Source organism: Lepus europaeus, chromosome 2 (genome assembly GCF_033115175.1).
Source record: "Lepus europaeus isolate LE1 chromosome 2, mLepTim1.pri, whole genome shotgun sequence".
NCBI lineage: Eukaryota > Metazoa > Chordata > Mammalia > Lagomorpha > Leporidae > Lepus > Lepus europaeus.
In genome coordinates this window covers 147,887,167-147,909,347 of record NC_084828.1, presented here as the reverse complement: position 1 = coordinate 147,909,347, position 22,181 = coordinate 147,887,167, and the positions used below count along the sequence as shown (strand labels likewise).

The following is a 22,181-nucleotide window of genomic DNA, read 5'->3' as shown; positions in this document are numbered from 1 at the left end:
AGTTGGTTATTCTTTATTGGATCCTTTAGAATAAACCAGTGAATTATTAAAACAAAGACACTCAGACCTCCTGCCATTACCAACTGATTCTTGCTGAAATCTGTTCATTCTACTTTCTGAGCACTTGTAGATAACCATGTAGCTTCAAAGCTATCTCCTGAAGTGAAATAGACCATCAACCCCATTCTTCTGTATTTTGTATGTTCCATAATTAATATCACTTTATACTATTTGATTACTCATTCCTTTTTTTTTTTTTGGTCTGAACCAAGATGAGAAAAATCATACAAAATGAAAGCAAAGGCCGCAGATTCAAAACCTGAGTCCATATACAGAGTTGTTAACAGTTTGGGTGATTTGACTTCAGCATTATACGCTGGGTGTGACCCATTAAAGCTTTTATGTATGCAAACAAAACCCTCACAAATTTAAGGATGAGAGACTCTTGGGAGCACAGGAATCTTTTTTTCTTTTTTAAGAGTTTTTTTATTTATTTGGAAGGCAAAATTACAGAGAGAGAGAGAGAGAGAGAGAGAGAGAGATTATGAATCTTCCATCCACTGGTTCATCCTCCAAATGACTCCAACAGCCAGAGCTAAGCTTCTCCGAAGCCAGGAGCCAGGAGCTTCTGCTGAGTCTCCCAACTGGGTGCAGGAGCCCAAGTTCTTGGGCCATCTTCCGCTGCTTTCCTAGGTACATTAGCAGGGAGCTGGGTGGGAAGTGGAGCAGCCAGGACCCATTCAGGACCCATATGGGATGCTGGTGCTGCAGGCAGCAGCTCTACCAGCTGTGTCACAACACTGGCCCCAGCACTGGAACCTTAAATGAGGAAGATAAAGGATAACCAAGTGGAAACATGTTTTTGAAGGTATTTGTTGACACTATAATTTGCTCTTCTATGAAGATGTCATTCAAAGCCTTGAATTTTGGAAATGGCTTACAGATGTTGGGTCAGAAACCAAAGAACAGCACTCCCATGTTCTGTGAGATCAGGACCAAGTGGATGGTTGAGGCATGGTCGTGACTTAATGCATAATATTCAGCGTGTTACCTTTTATACTACTCTGGGATGCCAAGCAGTTGTTCACTGGTTAAATGAAGTAGGAGTGACCAACATTTTTGTTAGTAAAGAACTCTTGCAAACAAAGGTGGAGGGTTTAGTTTATTTGGTTCCAACCCTGGGATACATCATTACCAGCAATGGGAAGCCACTGATCTGTCCAAGGTCCCTCAAGTGTTACAGGTGCACCTCCCACTGCGTGAAAGCACAGGTGGACATGGGAAACAGACCTCAGAGCCAGTGTCCTCAGATGGTGCAGTGATGAAGTGCACAAGTGGATGCCCAGGACTTCAGGGTCTCACCTGGCAGCATGATTATGGCATAGCTGGGGTGGTGGAGGGGTTCCAGGACTGTAAGAGGAAGCTGACCACACTGGGTATTTGCCTTTGGTACACATTCTGGAATCCAGTGCTGATGTCACCTTTCTCAGGGGTGCCTCAATGGCAACTCTTCACCACAGACTTTAATGAATCAGTCTTTAAAAAAAAAAGAAGAAGTCAAGGCTTCATCCTGGTTTCATCCAACACTGATGGTAGTGTTCTGGAAATCATGAACCAGATCTGCACAAATGCCGAGTAAAGTACATGAGAGTAGTCATTTTAGATGCATTTCTGAACTATAATTATAAAATGAAACTATTTCAAAAGGGCATAGTATCAGCTTTGCTTTTCTGGAAATCTTTACCATGCCATGTGACAGCTTTGATTTTCTGGAAATCTCGACGCTTGCTAGGTAGAACAATCTAGCTTCTATTCTGTGGAGATACTCCACTTTCTGCACCCACACAGCACAGCAACTCATGAAGACCTGTTTTCACTAACTCACTTGTCAGGGTTAGGGACTCACTGAATCTGCTGGAGCCACAATACTGGCAGAAGTGGGAGCCCCATTAGTTCTCTGTGAAATAAAGACCTGGAAAAGAGCTGGAAACTCTAATAGGCAAAGTGCCTACTGGTGACCAAACTGTGACAATGAGATACTACAAAAATGAAGCAAAAAGCAAAGATGATTTCCTTGAAGAGTTAAATTAACAGAAGTGGCTCTGTACTGGAGACACCAGAGAGTTTGATGATTGCTTAAAAATCATGGAGTTGAGCTTAAAAAGGACCTTATAAAAGCATGGGCAGAGCGTGTTTCTCTTGGCAAAGGGGAGCAGCTTTGAAGACGCTCCTACTCCTGGATGGCTTCTGTGCATATGCAAATGGGAATAAGTCTTGTGCCATTGGAACTCTTGTGCCAGATCAAAAGAACCAACAGAACTACCTCTGAAGAAAGGAATTCAAGGAGCTAACAGTTATGAAACAGAAAACGGGGTTCTTGGTGTACTTAGGTGCTGTCATATCATCAAGTCTGGAAAAGTTTCAAATTCCATTAAAGATTCATTGGAGTCCTGACCCATGGGCCCAGAAATGTAAAGAGCTGAGGACCCATAGCCAGGCTGACGCTGATTGAAAATGTATGAAAGAACTGGGGTCTCCCTGTCGAGCATCAGCCTACTACCCTGTGTGCAGGTCAACTAGGGAAATATTTCGAATCTCCTTCGGTTCCCCTTTTTCACTTTTACAAGTCACATTTATTCTTTTTGTCCACCTATCTCGTTATTCCTCTATGGCATATCCTTGGGAAGTATATTGCCAGACTGCAGGGCTGTCTTCCCATTTTTTGTTGAATCTAAGCATCTCTGACATTCCATACTTATTAGCTTTGTATTAAGTCATCTGAGAAGACTTGACTCATTCATTAAACACCTTGTCTGCACCAGGCAGCCAGCCAACAAAGCTGAGTTGAGGAGAGGAGCTATCCCACAGACTGGGCTACTAAGTCCATGGCTCCCTTCATTGGCCTCACAAATGAGAATCCCTGGTGTGAGAGGGGTGTCCTAGGACTGTCTCCAAGACACTGTGTCCTATGAGAAGCCCGGGGGACTGAATGTGGGGCTTTGCTCTTTTACCAACTCAGCAAGGCACCTGGAATTTATCATGCTGCTCGGATGAAGAGGAGAATGCATTTTATTTTCTATGCTTGGTGGGCCTGACCGCTCCTCTGGGGAGTCGTGAGCTGGGTCATGGGCAGGTCCTTCAAGGAAAGGGCTGTGAGGGCCCAGGACACAGCCTCATTCTATCAGCCGGGAGTGACTGTGTCTTTGCTTACAGAATGGAGAAGCTGACGCCATGAGCTTGGACGGAGGATATGTCTACATAGCGGGCCAGTGTGGTCTGGTGCCTGTCCTGGCAGAGAACTATGGTAAATGGGGTGGAGGGGGAGAGGGCACTGCTCTGTATTTCTTCCCTCTGAGCCAGGGGGAGAGGAGACCGGAAATCACAGCCTGACCCTGCCATAACTGCTGTAAGGCTCTCCTGGCAGAGCGCCAACTGCTTCCCAGGCTCTGGGCTCCCTTGCAGAGCAGCCCCACAGTCATCGTAAGAGGATGGCACTTAACCCCCTTGCAGCAGTGGGGAACAAGGGGCTCTCGGCCGTGAAGTTCCTGCGAAAGTAACCCTGCTGCAGAGGACAGCTGGGCTCTCTGGCAGTTTCCAGATGCACGCTTTGCCCCTGCCCTGTCACAGGGGTTTCAGTATAGTTGGCCACCACCGCCCTGCGGGCTCAGTGCAGACAGAGCAGGAAACCTGTTGGCAGTTTGTGGGTCCATTCCAGAGCTGAGATGGACCTGCATGCTTGTTGAGAATCAGTGACATGTGTAGCCTTGCCTGACTCTTTGTTCCTGGTTGCAGCATGAAAAGGCTAGTCTCTCTAATCTCTAAGTAATGTTGAACGCTGTCTGTATTTTCTTTTTCCAGAAAGCACTGATTGCAGGAAACCACCAGAGGAAGGTGAGTTGGAATTGGTAACCTCGGGAGTTAAAAGGTAAATTCCCATTGCTTTGGGAAGTGGTTTGCTAAGTTTAATGTTCAAATCACAAGGCCCTGGCAGAGACCAGTTTTTAGGGTGCAACAGAATCACGGAAGGCTGGTAACTGATGATGATGGTGGGGCTTCCTGTGTACTTACTGAGACAGGATTTCTCAGTAAATCACGTTCAGTGGGTATTGGCATCCTCTAAGGATCTGTAAGAAGACCCTAGGGCTCAGGGAATTTATGCGTTGTCCAGGCTCTCCCCTTTGCTCCCTACCACCTTGCATTACTAGGCTTGTGCACTTTTAGATAAGTCAGCATCAGCCAGGGAACCTACATGCTTGTTCCTTGCAGGGCCGAGTAGTGAGCCTCACAAAGGCAGGTATCTGGGAGCATGGAATCACCCAACCACCCCGACAGGGCTGGTCCTAGGTCTTCAAACCAACCTTGCTCTCGCCAGGAGCTCTGGTTAGGGGTGGATTTTAGAAAGATGGGGTTGGGGCCGGCGCCGCGGCTCACTAGGCTAATCCTCCGCCTTGCGGCGCCGGCACACCGGGTTCTAGTCCCGGTCGGGGCACCGATCCTGTCCCGGTTGCCCCTCTTCCAGGCCAGCTCTCTGCTGTGGCTAGGGAGTGCAGTGGAGGATGGCCCAAGTGCTTGGGCCCTGCACCCCATGGGAGACCAGGATTAGCACCTGGCTCCTGCCATCGGAACAGCGCGGTGCGCCGGCCGCAGCACGCTACCGCGGCGGCCATTGGAGGGTGAACCAACGGCAAAAGGAAGACCTTTCTCTCTGTCTCTCTCTCTCACTGTCCACTCTGCCTGTCAAAAAAAAAAAAAAAAAAAACAAACAAACAAAAAAAAAAAAAAAAAGAAAGATGGGGTTGGATCAAGTTAGGAAGTCTTGCACCAAGGAGCACTGGGTCTCAGGGCCTCTGTGCCCCTACTGCAGATGGCCAGCAGTGTGCAAGTCTGTCCTTGTCACTTCTACCAGGTACACCCTCCTAGCCTCTCCCGGGACATCACCTGAGGAGCAAAGCTCTTCAGCAGATAAAGAACCACTCTTACTCCATGGATAATAAGGATTCTATTTTCTGTTGGAAACACTGTTCTAAGTTGACTAAATTAGAACACTGGAAGCATAGGTTGGATGTTCTGCTCCCGTTTTAAGGACCAGCATGTGTTTGCTGTGAAAAATGACAGCTGACTTAATTTTGATATTTTTCCATTTTGTGTGTGTATAAAATTATATTAACCTTATCAGAAAATGTCTTTGTTGATTATCCCCTATGATTTATTGGCCTTTAACTACTTTATCCAAGTGCAAATTAATTTATAAAATGCTGCAGTTGCATTAGATGCTCAGTATCCATTCCTCCCATATAACGCACTGCAAGGTGATTTGCTGAATCTTAACTTCAGTAACTTTAAGCCTTCATGGATGCCTATATCCAAGCCCTTACTCTAAAGATAACGTATTATGAATATTTTGTTTTTCAAGTTCAAATGCGTCCCTCCTGTCAGACTGCCTTGTACTTTACCTCCGACTGTTACTGGAGAGATCTGCTCAAGACACAGTGCGCCACTCCAGATGTCCGTTTCCCTGGGAGACGCGGCTTTCCTGGAGGCATGCACTTCAGAGGCTTCCTTCGCTGGTGTCTTTCCTGCAGGGTATCTTTCTGTGGCAGTGGTGAAGAAGTCAAATCCTGACATAAACTGGAACAACCTGGAAGGCAAGAAGTCCTGCCACACGGCGGTGGACAGAACGGCTGGCTGGAACATCCCCATGGGCCTCCTGTACAACAGGATCAACCACTGCAGGTTTGGTGAGTGCGTCCTGGGAAGAAGCAGCGTGGCTGGCGTGGGCCATGGCAAGAGCCGAGTGCTGCGTGGGAGCCAGCGGGCTGGGGTGCTGTGAGCTGAGGCTCTGTGGAAGTCAGGCTTGCTTCAAGTGAACCTCAAGGAGACACCAAATGGACTGGGAGGGCCAGAGAAAGTTGTTCAGTCAGGGTGGTTCTTTGTGGTTGCACATGATGGTTTGTATAAGTGAATCTACAGCTACTTTTCTCCCTGATGAGAAAGAGTGGCGGTGAGCAGCCCGAGGCTGCTGTGGCCATGAGAAGTCAGGCTCCTTCCCCCTTTCTGCTCCACCATTCTCAGCAGGGTGCTGCCTCAAGGACACCCATGGCTGCCCTCGCATCCATGATCCAGGAAGCCCCACGCACCAAAGGGTTGGAGCAAATGTCAACTTATTAAAGGAGGTCTGGCCGGTGACTTCCACTGGCTTCTCCCATCGCCACACTTAGCTGTAACAGAGTGTACTCGTTCATTTGGGCATGTTCACAGCCAAGAAAAACTAGATCTTTGTTACTAAGGAACAAAGGGAAATGGATGTGGGGTAGACAGCCAGCAATGCCTGCCACAGGGCTTTTGTCAGCTGTGTAAGCATGGGTGATCTTTCCTTGTGGGAGTCTCACCCAGTCACTGCCCGGCTCCCAGGATCCTTTAAGAGGGCAGGAGTCAGTTTATTCCCTGTGTCCTCCGAATATCGTCAAGAGCTTACTTTTACCCCTTACACTTCTTCAGATCCCCAAAGGCAAATGTTTCCCAGTGGTTCTGATTTTTTTTTTTTAAGATTTTTATTTAGTTATTTGAAAGGCAGAGCTACAGACAGAGAGGGGGAGATACAGAGAGAAAGGTCTTCCATCTGCTGGCTCACTCCCCAAATGCCTGCAAAAGCCAGAGCTGGGCCAATCCGAAGCCAGAAGCCAGGAGCTTTCTCCTGGTCTCCCACACGGGTGCAGGGGCCCAAGGACTTGGGCCATCTCCCACTGCTTTTCCAGGCCATAAGCAGAGAGTTGGATCAGAAGAGGAGCAGCTAGACACAAACAGGTGCCATTTGGGATGCCAGCGCCACAGGTGGAGGCTTAGCCCACTATGCCACAGCGCCAGCTGCCATGGCTGCCATGGTTCTGATTTACATTAGTGTCCTGCGTGCTTCCTCCCTGCTACCTCCAAATTTGGGCCACTCCATAAAAAAAGGAGAGGCTTCTAAATCTGCTTGCAGCCCAGTGAACCCTGTGTGAATGGGGATGGAAGCACCCCAGGGCTCTCTGTGACACCTGTCTGACATGAAGCACAGTGCAGCTGGGGCAGCCTCCAGAAAGTTGAAGATGCCCACTGATGAGGGCCCTACCTCTGCACACCTGAGCCTCCTGGCACCTTTACAGCCCTGGGAGAGCCACTGGGGATTCCCTTTCTTGAGCTTGGAGATACGATAGAGGCAGGGGAGGGGATATCTGACAACGGGGAGACAAGCTCAAGAAATGAGGTGCCTGCTCTCCATCCGCCTGTGTCTCTTTCCATATCATCTCCATTTTTTCTTTAGGTGAGTGTTGACACCCGCATGGTGCTCAAAGGAATCCCTCTGCCCTGAGTTGCAATGGTCACCAACTCTTTTTCTCAGCCTCCGTGGGTTTCCCTTTTAAAGCCTGCAGCCTGGCAGATGCTGAGTTGGCAGTGGCGGGTCACCAAATGAATGAATGAATGGGCTCTCCCTCGCTCAGGCTTCGTAGCCGTTGTGTGCATGTAATTGGTTCAGGAAGAGCTGACTCCCTCATGTCCTTCTGTGCAGATGAGTTTTTCCGTCAAGGCTGTGCACCTGGCTCTCAGAAGAATTCCAGTCTCTGTGAGCTGTGTGTCGGCCCAAGTGTATGTGCTCCCAACAACAGAGAGGGATACTATGGCTACACGGGGGCTTTCAGGTGAGTGCTCTGGCCCTGACACAATAACCTAAGATCCCAGCCATGGCTGATTCTTTTCAGGAGCTAAGGGGAGGTCTGCATGGTCTGACTCCATTAGTGCTGCATGTATCTATGAGGTGGGAGATTCTGCAGTCAAATGCAGAGCTGTGTGTGAAGCGGCCCTCAGGCTCCCTCAGGCACCGGCTGCCCCATTTGGCTGTCACAGGCCGCAGAGACTGATGGGTGGCTCATCACTGTGTACCTCTCCCGTGGGGGCAGCTTGCCCTCTGGGGACATTTGGCAATGTCTAGAGATGTTTTTGACTGAGACAGTGTTGGGGGCAAGGGGCAGGTGCTACTAGCATCTGATGGCTAGAAGCAGTTAAATATCCTACAGTGCAAAGGAAAGCATTGTACAACAAAGAACCACCCAGCCCCAAAGGTCTGAGGGCTGAGGCGATGGAACGCTAGTATAGCTGAATCAACTCCGAGACGGGAGTTTGGCTCAGCCTCCTCCGGATCCCTCTGGGTAACTGGGAACCATACTCATCTGGAAACAGAGAATAGCGGAGTGCAGAATTTCTGAATTCCAAACCTCATGGAACCTCATGGTGTGTCTAATTCTCAGGCACCTGTGTGCCTTAGTGCCTTGCTGCTTACCAACTATCCGTTCTGCTTCTGACCTTCTGTTACCTGGTAGTCCACAAGTCCCTGAACTGCCCCAACTTCTGATAGTGGTGGAAATCCAAATGTGTCTGTACGTTCCAGTTAGAACAGCTGTGTGAGAGTAGTTACGATTCACACACCGCACGTTCCTGGCTTTACAAATCACAGCATGTTGTTTTAAGAGTTTGGGGGCAGTGAGGACTTAAAATGCTGTTCCTTTTTGACCTTTATCTGGTGGTCACATATTAGACCTGTAGCTTAGAAGAAAATATAGGGCAGAACAGGGAACCCGCCTTTTCGGCTAGCTATGGTTGAAACTATTACAGCTGGGGCCGGCGCTGTGGCTCACTTGGTTAATCCTCCACCTGCAGCGCCAGCATCCCATATGGGTGCCGGGTTCTAGTCCCAGTTGCTCCTCTTCCAGTTCAGCTCTCTGCTGTGGCCCTGGAAGGCAATGGAGAATGGCCCAAGTCGTTGTTGGGCCCTTGCATCCGCATGGGTGACCAGGAGGAAGCACCTGGCTCCTGGCTTCAGATCGACGTAGCTCCAGCCATAGTGGCCATTTAGGGGGTGAACCAATGGAAGGAAGACCTTTCTCTCTGTCTCTGTCTCTGTATCTCACTGTGTAAATGTATCTGTCAAATAAATTAAAAGAAAAAAAAAGAAACTATTAAAGCTGCAGGAGGGGGCAAGTCTTTTTCCTTTTTTTTTTTTTTTTTTTTGAGATTTATCTATTTATTTGAAAGGCAGAATTACACACAGAGAGAAGGAGAGACAGAGAGAGAGAGGTCTTCCATCTGCTGTTCACTCCTCAGATGGCTGCAATGGCCGGAACTGCACCGATCCAAAGCCGGCAGCCAGGAGCTTCTTCCAGGTCTCCCATGTGGGTGTAGGGACCCAAGGACTTGGGCCATCTTCTGCTTTCCCAGGCCATAGCAGAGAGCTGGATGGGAAGTAGAGCAGCTGGGATCTATATGGGCTGCTGGCACTGCAGGCAGCAGCTTTACCCACTATGCCACAGTGCCGGCCCCAAGTCCTTTTCCTTGAAATGAGTGAGTTAAGCTGGGCTTGTAGCAATAGAGTCTGATTCACCCAGTCGTTAGGGGGGCCATGTGTAGAATCTGAAGCCTATACTAGTGTGGTACGCATCTTTACAGGACTGGAATTCAGTAATAGTTAACATTAGAATCATCCTAAACAAGGTTCACTGTGGCATTCTTTCTCTCCTGAAATTTTCTTGGGACTTGTAATGGCTCAGTGCTGTGTCTACAATCATCAATACCACACCCAGAGATATGTGGACTGGGAGTTCATGGAACCAAGTGCCTGTATACAGGTTTTGCCCAATGCTCTGCATGTCTCAAAGCAAAACAATTGCTTTATGAATGTTAAAATCTTTTGCGTATATCACAAATTGAAATCTGTGAGGGAGTTTTTTACTCTTTCACAAGTGTGGAGATATTTGTGTCTTAAAAGAACCTGCAGGAATTGAGTGTTTTCATTCACACTTCTTTTGCTAGGGGAGGCATGACCTCAGTGGCAAATTGACCTCTGGTGTCCATGTTGATAGTAGGAAAGCCGTAGGATCACAGAAGCTGTGTCAGAATGATGATGTGTTATTTGGAGCCAAGGCCGTATACCTGGGTAGCCATTTGGAGCGTGTTTGCTCTTTCTCCTTCACTCTGCTTAGGGATAGGATGGAAGTTGTAATGCTTACATCAGGGGGCCAGCCTGGGTCTGTAAGGTGGCCCCTCAGTGACAGATGTGTCACTCTGACCTCCTCTCTTCTCTCTCCCACGGGGTGCCTGCAGGTGTCTGGTGGAGAAGGGAGACGTGGCTTTTGTGAAGTCCCAAACTGTGCTGCAGAACACTGGTGGTAGGTACACATGCTGCCCTGTCCCCATAACACGCGGGCCTCGAGGATGCACTCACGTTCAGGGTTGCCTCCGTGGGAGTGGTACAGACACTGTCAGCCTCCAACCTGTCTGTTCAGTGGAAAGAGTAGCCAGAGTGCTCCCAATGGCTCCGGATCCTCTCCCAATGGGGCTCCCAATGGCTCTGGGTCCTCTCCCACAAACACCCTCACAGCTGCAGCTCTGCTACCCTTTCTTCCCCCAGATACCTCAAGGCCCATTTCCCAAGAACGAGGCATTCTCTTCCATACCTATGGGACAATTACTGAGGCCAGGAAATCTCACATTCTGTGGATGTGACATTCAGCATGTCTATGGACCACATTCTCAGTCAGCCCAGTAATGTCCTTTGTAGCTACCTCCTCTATTTCCTGGCTCTGCCCACTGAAAAGGCCAAGAGGCAATGGCACACCAATGGGATTGAGCACCAACATATTGCCTACTCTCAAAAATAAATAAATAAATAAATAAATAAGTGACTCCAGTGCTGGGCAGGACAACTGCATGGTGAGCCCAGAGCATCACACTAAAGGGCTCCCAGAGTCCACGTGTGTCAGGTCACGCAGGAGCCAATCTGAGGGACCTCCCACTGCCAGCTACGGGGATTCTGGATGTTGACACAAATAGTGAGAGCAGGAATGTACAATAGTCCGTGGAATAAAACAAGAATCCCCCAGGCAATACTATGAGACAAATGAAGGCAAAGCTCTTTCTTATCATAGAATGCCGACTAATGAATGTAGAGGAGTGACAGAGTTAGAACGCTGTCATTTGACAATCAATATACTGATGATTCATTCAGGCAAGATTCATCAATGAGTGTTAACTTGTGGGTGAGAAACTGGATGGCCATGACATTAAAAAGTGATGACGACAAAATAAAACAAACTTTGGCAAGAATGAGCACTGCACATCTGACTGCTCCAGTGTCACCGAGTGTGAGTAGAACTCACTCGAGTCCAGGCTGTGAATTACTTCCCCGCCTGCTCTCTGTCCTGGCCATTCAACACTCCCCCCCCAACCTCCCATTTTCTGCTGGACAACTCGGCTAGAAGGACCCACCTCAGCACCAACCCTGTACGAAGCCTCCTCAGATAGCACACCTCATCCTGCAGAAAGACTCCTCCGCCTACACTGCTGTGCCTACTGCACGCGCCACAGTCTATCATGTACTCAGGATCCAGATACATTGGGAGCTGTTTTCCTCCTCTTCTAGTCCCAGCACCCAGTATATAGCATAATAGTTGCTCAGAGTTTATCTTATGGCTTGTTGTGGTATAGAAACAGCAAGATGCAGAAGCACAGACACTTTGGTCTGGATTATGTGATTATGTGCGTGCATGTGTGTAATATATGTGTATAGTAAAAAGATGGAAGAAACTTACCAACTTTGAAGCTATAGGCTTCAAATTTTGAAATTACATTTCAAAATTTTCTTGATCATATGCATGAGAGTATTTCAAGAAGTTCATAGAAAATGGACTCAAAAGATCACTTTATTTTGGTACAAAAAACTTTGAAATTTATGCATACTAGGATTCTTCAAAAAGCTCATGAAAAATACTTATAGGAAAAAACTATGCATGGATTTCAATTTTTTCCCAACAGAATAAACTATCTCTTAATTCCATTTTCCATGAACTTTCTGAAGTGTCTCTGTAGCATTTTACAAATTCCCATCAGTGAACATGCATTACCTTCATGGGAAAAGCTGTGCCTTATAGATGCGTACTGCTACCCTCTAAGCCCATACTGAAACACTTGCCATCTAGTTTTTCTTCATTTCCACGCACAGGTTCTAGCTCTTTCATTAATATTGACTTCCATTCCTGAGTCCTCATAGACCCACTTTTCCTTCTACCTGGGCACCTCACTCGTTGCTCCTACTCCAGGCCTTTACCGCAATGGCTGTGAGTCATCATCAGGCTCTCTGCCCTAGGCTGTGCTCCAGCCTGTGCTCAGGGCCCTGGTTCTGAGCTTGCACAGCACTTAGAGTGTTCCACAGAACACAAAATGTCTCTGCCCTGCGTTTTTGCTTTTGGTTCCTGTATTGTTTCTCCTTCCAGTATGACTGTGCCTTGCAGAGGGCTGAAAAATAGTGTGTTGTACAGTAAGTGCTGAAATGACCAAAGAGTTAGTGGGTTAGGAAAGAAAGATAATTGATTGTGTTTGGAAGGTGCAGGCTTGAGAGCCAGCACAGGGAAGAAGAAATGGTAAGATGATTGACGATCATGGTCCTTGGCATAGAGAGGAGCAGGCAGTTGGGCGCTTCCTATGTGCATTCACACGACAAAATGCACACATCCTTTTAACTAACTGCTCTGCTTCTGCTTAGACATGGCCTTTTGCAATAATACTCACTTTAATCCTATTGGGTTGGAAAAATGTTGTAACCCCTTCTATGCCCATTAGTGGAGGACTGGCTTAAAAAATACTCTATGTAGCCACACTATTGAATTGGTACAGTAATTAAAAAGAATGGACTTGATTTGCACGTCCTGACAAAGAATAAAAGACGATGGTAGGGGGTAAGTAGCTGCAGACACTTAAAAAAAATCACAAACACACAACATCTATGAAGACACATCTTGGGTAGCTGCTTACAACAAAGCGTGGCTGGGACATGCCATGGTGATCGCAAGGACTAGTAGTGCAGAGCAGAGTGGGAGAGCTACAGAGCAGAGTGGGATCTGGGGGTGTAGGAAAGGCGCATTTTATTTTATAATCAAAAATTTATGAACGTCAGCTCATAAATTGCTTATTCGACTTAAGAAAATTGAGTGAAAAATTAATGAATTTTTAAAAAAAGTTTGCAGTCTTGCATTATGGGAGAGAAATAAAAGTTGGCATTACACAGAAGGAAGGGGCTGAAACCTTGTGAATGGGTGAGGTTTTTTTGTTGTTTTGGAACCAGTGTAGAAAAGATGAAGCGAGAGGCCTGAATAGGATTTGGACCTGTACCACACAAATGTGCACATTTTCTCTTAGAGCTGGTAGAAGGGACTCAGATCTCAAACGCTGTTGCAGATTGCAGAAGGGCCCTCTGGGAGAAAGCTCTCTGGTTTCGAGATGCCTTGTTACACACAGAGCCATTAACCTGGCTTAGCGGGCCGTGTTCTTCTCACGCTGGAGCAAGAAGAGCCAAAGGCTTTGGACTTCAGCTGAAATGAAAATTCTTTTGAACAACTTCCACTGATGTTGGTCACTCTCACCTGGCTGGGTCAGGAATGTTGGGAGGGGACTGGTAATTGCTGTGTAGACACACATGGTGTCTTCATCCACAGTGTGAACACTTGTGCTTGTCAGAGGGCTCAGGTCCTCTACAACCCAGCGGGTAAGTCACAAGTGCCAGTGAGGGCAGGCTGCCCAAGACCATCAAGAAAGATCCACCTTCTTTCTCTCCCCAGGACAGAACTCTGAACCGTGGGCTAAGGATCTGAAGGCAGAAAACTTTGAGTTGCTGTGCCTTGATGGTACCAGGAAGCCTGTCTCTGAGGCTCACAGCTGCCATCTTGCCAAAGCTCCAAATCATGCCGTGGTCTCGAGGAAAGACAAGGCAGCTTGTGTTAAGCAGAAACTGCTTGACCTGCAGGTATGGGCCTGCCAGGGCCTCCCACCCTTCCTTTCTAGAGAGCTGTAGGTGACTTGTGGGAGCTCACAGCAAATGCTGACTCTGCCTTCTCCTCCTGGAAACTAGAATGGAGAAGCCGTGGGTTGTGGATCACAGTATCTGGGTTTAAAGCTCAGCTCAGCAGCTTCCTAGCTGTGCCATCCAGGGTATATGATTTAACCTCTCTATGCCTCAGTTTCTTCATCTATACAATAAGATTAATAACATTGTTACCCACTTCTGAATTAAAACGCAGACTGGGTAAATTAAGGCACCCAAAGGACTTGGGAAAATGCCGTGGTCACAGAAGTGCTCATTAGTTGTGTCATGCAAGTGGTGCTCTCAGGCCTGGCTCTGCCTCTAGCCCATGGTCACCGGAGCTAAGTTCTTATCTAATCCACACACTCGCAGGACCAGGAATATGCCTGCTTGCTCCCCTGCCGCGCTCAGGAGTGCCCTCATCTCTCCCACTTTTTACTGAAAATGAAGAAGATGGATTCTGGCTCCCAGCATTCTTTGATACAGCTCATGAACAGCGGGCTTCTGGCTCTTGTGCCTAGGAAGACTGGGCACCATCTCAGCCATCTGCAAAACATAGGGTTCCTTCCCTCAGCTGGTGCTCAGGGTCAGCCTTGCGGGGAGAGGGGTTGCCAGGATGGCCTCACGTTAGAGGCCCCTCTCTACACAAACAGCAACTTTTTCTCAGGAATAGCTTCCTGCCTGGTGATTCACCATTTGTTTTTTCTTATTAAAATAGCATGTCTTTAGAAGTCCTTTTCAGGTATGTAATGACAATAATGAGCATTTAATGAACATTTCCTAGGTGCTATATGGAATGGTAAGCTTTATTTAAAAATATTATTTGTTTTTATTAGAGAGACACAGAGAGGTAGGTGGAGAGAGACAGATAGCTAGAGCTCTCATCGGCTGGTTCACTCTCCAAATGCCTGTAATGCCTGGGGTGGGCCGGACCAACGCCAGGAACCAGGAACTCAATTTGGTTCTCCCATAGGGGCACCAGAGACCCATTACTTGAGCCTTCACCAACTGTCTCACAGGAAGCTGGAACTGCGGGTGGAATCAGAATCAGGACTGGAGCTGGGACATGAGCCCTGACATCCTAACTGCTGGGCCCTGTGCCCACCCTGGAATGCTAAGCTTTTTACAGTCATCGTTTTGCTTACAACCTTAGAAGTGGCTTGCCCAGGATAGGACTCAAAATGCAATCAAACATAACTTTCAACAACTAAAGGGACATGTTAATATCCTCTCATTTCCTTTAAGCAGCTCCAAGGGATCTGGGCAGTGATGTTGGCAAGAGAGGTTAGAGAAGGCAGGAAGGGCTTCTCGGCAGGTGGGATGAGGGATGTGGGGGCATCGTGGAAGCATGGAGTGGGCTCCCGTGGGCTAAGTGGCAAGTGAGGGAGATGGACAGTTCCTGAGGCCCACTCTGTAGCCTCCCTTGTTCTGCAGGGCTGGTTCAGAGATTGCAGCCGCCTTGGATCCTTGTGTTTCCTGCTGTTGAAGGCCATGGGTCCTGACACACTTTGTCCATTTGACAGGTTGAATATGGAAGTACAGTGGCTGACTGCTCCAGGCAGTTTTGCATGTTCCATTCTGAAACCAAGGACCTTCTGTTCAGGGACGACACAAAATGCCTGGTTGACCTTCGGGGCAAAAACACATATGAAAAATACCTGGGAGCAGATTATATTAAGGCTGTCAGTAACCTGAGGAAATGCTCAACCTCACGTGAGTAGGAAGAACAGCATGGGGGAGTGGTAGGGCAAATAGTGGTGGGTACAGAAGATCAGACTGTGGTCCTCAGGTGCGACCTCATGGAGAAGACGAAAGAGGGAGAAGCCAGCAGGTGTGACAGGTTGCCTGTGTGGGAAAATCCCAAGGGGAACACAGCCCTGAGGCACCAAAGAAGTGAGCTTCTTGGATATTAGGGCTCTTCAAAGGATTCATGGAAAATCGTATTATGAAAAAAACCATGCATGGATCTCACAGATTTTTGCATCAAAACACATTTATCTTTTAATTCCACTTTTCTATGAACTTTCATAAGTACCCTTGCATTTCTGAGAAAATGAAGAGGCTTACATCCACATGTTCAGTGCTCTTGGTGCACTTCTTATGAAAATTACAGTACATTACAGTACATCAGCCACCAGAAAGATGTGGCTACTTAAATTTAAGTGAAGATGGAGCCACTGCCTCCAGCTCCCTGAGCCACATGTCAAGGGTTCAGCAGCACGTGTGGCTCCATGCTGGTCAGCACGGGGAACCTCCCCAGGCTGCAGAAAGGCCTCCGGGCATGCTGCCCTAGAGAGCTTCAGAAATGCTCAGTGCTGGTAGCTACTACCAAGCTGCCATGGGTACTACTCATCTGCAGCACCACTTTCTAAGAATTGAAACGGAATTGAAATAGAACAGCTGTGCAGCCTACTGACCGTGGACATGACTGAATCCCGGGAGAGCATTTGGAAGATGTAGAACAGCATGAGGCGAAGGGCACTTGCCCTTCAACCACAGGGTGTGGGTGAGTCTCTGGCCTTATTAGAATGCAGATTTCCAGGCCCTGGGGACACCGACTGAGCAAGGCTGTGCATAATTCCGGTGTAAGCAGTGTGCTTGTCGAGGCCCACTGTGGTGGGCACAAAGTTAATATTTACCTACCTTGTGTCCCTCTAAGGGGAGACTGTCTGGGCTGTGCTGTTCTCTGCTCTCCCCTCCTGCCCCTTGCATAGAATCTGGCATGTTCCGGGCTATGTCAGTTTTCATTTGGCTTGATGAGGTCAAGGAGGGGTATTCCTGTAGCCACACAAATTGAGGTGTGTGAGCTGGCCCAGAAGAAACAAGGTGAGAGGATGCTGCGGGGCACGAAACCACCTAACAGCCTTGGCACGGGGCTCTCCTCAAGCAAAGGGAAAGGGCCCTGGGAGACTGGTGCAGTACACTCATCGGAGGAAGGGCAGGGCAGGGCCTGAGAGCTGTGTGCTGTAACTGTTCATTCAGCCAACAGTTCATGAGTACATACAGGATGGTTCTGAATGCCCCCCAACTCTGCTCTGCCCTCACAGGACTCCTGGAAGCCTGCACTTTCCACAAACATTAAAATCCACGAGAGAGCTGCCGCACGGCTGGAGATGGAGCTTGGGTGACCCAGGAGCTTCTTTTGGATCTGCTGGGCTCCAGAGTGTTGTGCCAATCATGTCTGTCTTTACAGTTCTGTGTTGCCAAGTGTGTAGAATGCAGAATAAAAACTATTACACATTTTACATTTCGGAACTTCCATTCTTTCCTAAATGTTTCCATCAAAGGATTTCTTTCTTTCTTTCTTTCTTTTTTTTTTTTTTTTTTGACATGCAGAGTTAGACAGTGAGAGGGAGAGACAGAAAGAAAGGTCTTCCTTCCGTTGGTTCAGCCCCCCAAATGACAGCTACGGCCGGCGCTGCACCGATCCAAAGCCAGGAGCCAGGTGCTTCTTCCTGGTCTCCCATGCGGGTGCAGGGCCCAAGCACTTGGGCCATCCTCCACTGCCTTCCAGGGCCACAGCAGAGAGCTGGACTGGAAGAGGAGCAACTAGTCCGTACCTGGCACCCCAACCGAGACTAGAATCTGGAGTGCCGGCGCCACAGGCAGAGGATTAGCCTAGTGAGCCACGGTGCCGGCCACCCATCAGGAGGGTTTCCTGCTACTGCCTGACTCAACCCCTGTGCAACTGAGCCCTGCCCTCTGAGCTGAGGGCTCGGCTGCACCTCCCGGGCACAGCACATGGGGAAGCTCTGCTGGGGGCTTCGTGGTCGTTCTGATAGACTCACATGGGGCATGGTCGCGTGTGCCTGCCTTGCAGGGCAAGGGGCCAGGAGGCTGGGGCAGTGAGTTACAAAGATCAAGTCCTTCAGCGAGTACAGAAACAGACCACAGAAGCGTACCTTGATGTTGATGTTTTTAATGATTTTTACAAGGCCTGGCTGAGGTCCTGGATCTAACCCACTGGAGAAAGTAAAACACTGGAACGCCTTTTTGCTAAAACTCATCCCTCGAGCCTGCTGCCATGGTAGTGGCCACCCAGGGTCCTCCTCCCACCCAGCTTCCTCTAAGGAGGTGCTCACCTCTCATCTCTTATTGTTAGCAGTGGGACAGACAGCAGTCAGTCTTCTGTTCACCCCTTCCTTGAAGTGTCCCTGTAGGGTACCACTCACCTGGCAACTGTTAGAACAATTGGTTCTTTCCTTCTTGAGGCCTGCTTTGTGCATCTGGTCCAAGGCCACACCCTTTTTCTTGGACCTCTGCTGATTCCTACCTCCTGTTCATTTGGGATCTTTATTGTTGTTTGTGTGTGTAGAAGGCCACAAGTGTGTCCAGATAACTCTCCAGAGGCCAGCTGTATCTGAGCAAAAGCCTGGGAAGGACTGAGGAAAAAATATTCCTCTTAAATCTGCACCTTATATTCCACTTGGTTTCTTAAATGTTATCTAAATTAGTTTTTTCTTAAGTACTCCCAGGGAGATGTCTGAGAGTAAAGCCATCTGAATGTTGCAGTTCTGGCATTACGAAGCTGTGCATTTTAAGGTTTAAGGGAAATAGGAAGACAGGCTAGACAGGACTCACTGAATCCATCCCCTCCGGGCCTATGTTTGCGTCTCCAGCTCTAGGAGCATCCATCCCTAAACAGCAAAAGACCCTCTCCTGCCCTTCTACGGACCGTCCCAACCTGCAGCCATCCCCAGAACAGCCCAGAGTGACCCACGTGTGACCCTCCTGAGTGGTAGCAGCAAGCGACCCGGCCATTTGGTTGGCTGCTGGAGTCCACAGCAGAAGGCCGCTCAGCAAGCAGCTGTCAGAACCTGCCTTCCGTGCCTCTGCACTCCGCCGGGAATCACGAGATCCAGGAGCAAGGGGAGCTGCTGATTCCATCCCTGGGAAAGTGCTGTCACCCTCTCCTCAGGTGCGGGAGCTGCATACAGCTCTCTGCCTGCACCGTCCCAGGAATCCCTGAGGGGAGTAGCGTGTCTGTGTCTTCAACCCTTTTCTCTTCCCTCCCAAGCTTCACCACTAGGGCTTAGGAGCCCTCTCATCCACACAGCTCTGACTAGGTATCCTTACGGAATGAAGACATCTGTGGCTGGGGTTTCCCGTGTCTGTCTCTTCCTCCTTCCGTGCCTTCTCAGTTCCCAGCAGGGATATCTCATGCCAGAAGGCAAACAATGGTTTTCCTAAAGAAACAATGGTGTTTCAATGGTTATAAAGGAGCAAGGTGTGTGTGTGTGTGTGTGTGTGTGGTGGGTGGTGGACAAAGCCAATAGAAAGAAAAAAGAAACCATAAAAGGTAGCAAGATTGCCAGCTTATTGGTAATAGCAATTTAAAAGAAAGCAGTGTGTTTGCTTACTGAAACCTTACATCCTAAGTATTCTTCCTTGAGCTGAGTATCTCTCCTGCCACCTCTCTCAACAGAATGCCTGGACAATGCATCCCATTGTGTTGAAGCATATAGTTAAGTGTACTGAGCCCAACTCCTGCAATCAAATCCCAGCTCTGTCCCTTATTATGTACCTTGGGGAAGTTACCCGTCTTAGTGTCCCCTCTACAAATTTGGAATAATGGGCTATTATGAGGGTTTTAAAAAAATACAGTCCATATATTTGGAATGCTGCCTGCACCTGCAAGTGCTCATTGACAATGAAAATCACCCTCACCCCCCACCATCACTGCCTTCCTGCTTCCGTGACCACACACCAGCCCTCACTCACTCAAAGCCTGGTCGTAGGAGCCACTCCGCTACAGAATGTCCCTGATCACTGCCAGGGCGTGTCTGTCTCACTCAGTGTTTGACTCTTCCTTCTTAAGCTTCTCCATGACTTGCTCTCTGCTCACTCTTCATGGGCTCTATTACCTTACAACCTCCTGTTTCCACATGGCTCTCCAATGAAAACCTAGCATGTGTTGGTTTACTCTAGGACCTGCTTCAATAAGCTTTCAGATTAACCAGAAGCACCTGAACTTCAACACATAGAAAAGGGAGACAGTTTCATTCTGGCCACTCTTTCCCAATAGGTCTGCAGTCCCTACCCCTCTCCCACTTAATGGCACTTTCATATCCCTAGTTTCCCATACCAGCTGCCTGGGGTGCAGCCTTGGTACTCTCCTGGTTACCACGTCAAGTTAACCAGTCATGCTGGTGGACACAATGGGTCTGTCCACTTGGGGTGTTGCCAGATCATCAGCCTTGAGCTGGCTTTGTGACTGTGAAGGAGACAGTGGGAAGGTTTAGCTCCCTAAGAAACTACCTCCCTGAGAAGCAGGTATCTAGGGCTTTCACAGCAAGGATTAGGGAAGTGCCCAGGGTGTGGAAAGGACTCAGACTGGTTTCTTGCAGCTTTCTTATTTGCAGGGGTCTGGCCCCTTCTGAATACCATGTTGCATGATAAGCTTTCCTTGAACATCCTTAGAGACAAACTCTTAACTCAGACTGGTTTGCAGCTTGCCTTGTTTGGGGGTCTGGCCCACACTAGGTGCAACACTGCAAGATAAGCTTTCCTGGAAATTCCTCTGAGAATTGAACTCAAGAAGCAGCCATTTCACATTCTCTCCCCGTGTCCCTCTCTTGCCCGAAATGCTATGCCCTTGATTACAACCACATCCTACATATTTTAATTCCTAAATATCTCTCAATTTCATGCCCTCCTTTCCATATCTACTTCTGTCCCTGCATTAGACCCTGAGCACTTTTTGTCTAAATGCTGCAAGACACCCACCTATAGCCTTTTATCCCCTCAGGTCATGGTTATCTGTAGATCTGCCAATTAATCATCCACGCCAGCCCCAACTGGAATGTCTTGTTGCATTCTGGGTAAATTTCTTGCACTCCTCAGCAAAGCACAGAGAATCCTTTCGGGTTGGAGTCCTGCCGCCTTTCCAGTTTGATCTCCCGTGACCCCTACCTAGTGACTATTCTAACCAGCTCTCACAGATTTTGTAGTAGATGGATTCGGCATCCAGGGATCACAAGGCCAAACTTAACAGCCCAAATTGTTGACATTTCTCCCGGCTTTCAAGCTGCACCTACATCATGTTTTGAACTTTCCAAGCAGCAACCCTAACACCTCTGTTTCACTCCTCATACAACTAAAAATGTCTCCACCCAGGTACTCCCTGCCACACTAGTAATAAGGACTTGGTCCCTGGCCTCTGTGTGTCTGAGGGTGCACGTAGCCCTGTATGTCAATGTGGAATTACAACAGGCATTTTAAAGATTTATTTATTTGAAAGAGTGACAGAGACAGTGAGTGAGATCTTTCATTCCCTGGTTCACTCCCCAAATAGCTGCAATGGCTGGGGTTGGGCCAACCTGAAACCAGGAGCCTAGAACTCCATCTGGGGCTGCCATGTGGGTGCAGGGGCTCAAGGACCTGGGCCACCCTCTGCTGTTTCTCCCAGGCACGTTAGCAGGGAGCTGGATCTGAAGTGGAGCAGCGAAAACTCAAACCAGAGACTGCCCGTTTGGGTTGCAGGCATGGTTGCAGGCATGGCAAGCAGCCACTTTACCCCCTACGCCACAGCGCCTCGGCCCCATCCCCTACAGGGAAGTGCGATCGTGGACGGCTCCTGTTGTTACTCAGTCACACCTCTACATTCAATCACGTGCACATTTTAAAACCACGCCACCTGCTTCAAGACACGGACTGCACACTGGGCGCCTCCGGGCGGCCAGCCGCTTCGGGCTGCCAGAAGTGTTTTAACTTGAGCCACACATTTTGGGGTTTTCACTTATCTAGCAAATTTTTTAAAGTGGAAATTTTCCTATAAAATAACCTGCCTTTATGACTTGTCTTGACAAAACTGGAAGAGCCGGAAGCCCAGGTCCCAAGACACCTACCCGGCTGGGAAGGGTGTGCGTCCCCCGGCCCACGCCCGCCGGAGTCCCCCTGAGCGTCCACCTTTGCGATGGCTTTCGTCAATGGGGAAATGGGGTTTGCAACACGGGCCGCGCGGGGACACTGAACTACATTGTTTCCTGCACCCACCACGGGTGGAACTCATTTTCTCCTGCTCGCGGCGGTTCCAGCCGCCTTGCGCTAAGCTCTCGATGGACCCGGCGTCCGTTCACTTAGCGCGGTAGACCGCCCTGTCACATCCCATTCAGACTGAATGCTCGCAGGATGCTTGAGCTCCTGACAGTGAGCCTCACCTCGCCGCAGCGTCCGACTGGAAAACCTCGGTGGACCCTCCAGGGGCCACTCATCTCCCTCATTTCATCATTTTTCTCAGTAGCCATAAAGCAAGCCGCGACGGCTGACCCATATCTCAAAAGACCGGTGCGTCCCTCCT

General features: G+C 48.7%; 1 protein-coding gene and 1 long non-coding RNA gene across 2 annotated transcripts in view; one reads left to right on the top strand and one right to left on the bottom strand.

The window, feature by feature from the left end:
• TF (transferrin) overlaps nt 1-17,127 on the top strand; it is a 28,666-nt gene extending 11,539 nt beyond the window's left edge. Inside the window, exons 10-17 of the mRNA XM_062214577.1 lie at nt 3,214-3,304; nt 3,859-3,891; nt 5,583-5,738; nt 7,547-7,676; nt 10,132-10,196; nt 13,641-13,825; nt 15,406-15,595; nt 16,930-17,127. Coding sequence (XP_062070561.1) covers nt 3,214-3,304; nt 3,859-3,891; nt 5,583-5,738; nt 7,547-7,676; nt 10,132-10,196; nt 13,641-13,825; nt 15,406-15,595; nt 16,930-16,964 — 885 coding nt within the window. The 3' untranslated portion in view covers nt 16,965-17,127. The remainder of the gene's footprint in view (nt 1-3,213; nt 3,305-3,858; nt 3,892-5,582; nt 5,739-7,546; nt 7,677-10,131; nt 10,197-13,640; nt 13,826-15,405; nt 15,596-16,929) is intronic.
• A 759-nt stretch (nt 17,128-17,886) lies between these two features.
• Nucleotides 17,887-22,145, bottom strand: LOC133775978 (uncharacterized). The gene is made up of 3 exons (XR_009868321.1): nt 22,042-22,145; nt 18,959-19,068; nt 17,887-18,264 (listed from the first exon to the last, which is right to left on the bottom strand). It is a non-coding gene; the product is annotated as an uncharacterized LOC133775978 (long non-coding RNA).
• Between the last annotated feature and the right edge of the window lie 36 nt (nt 22,146-22,181).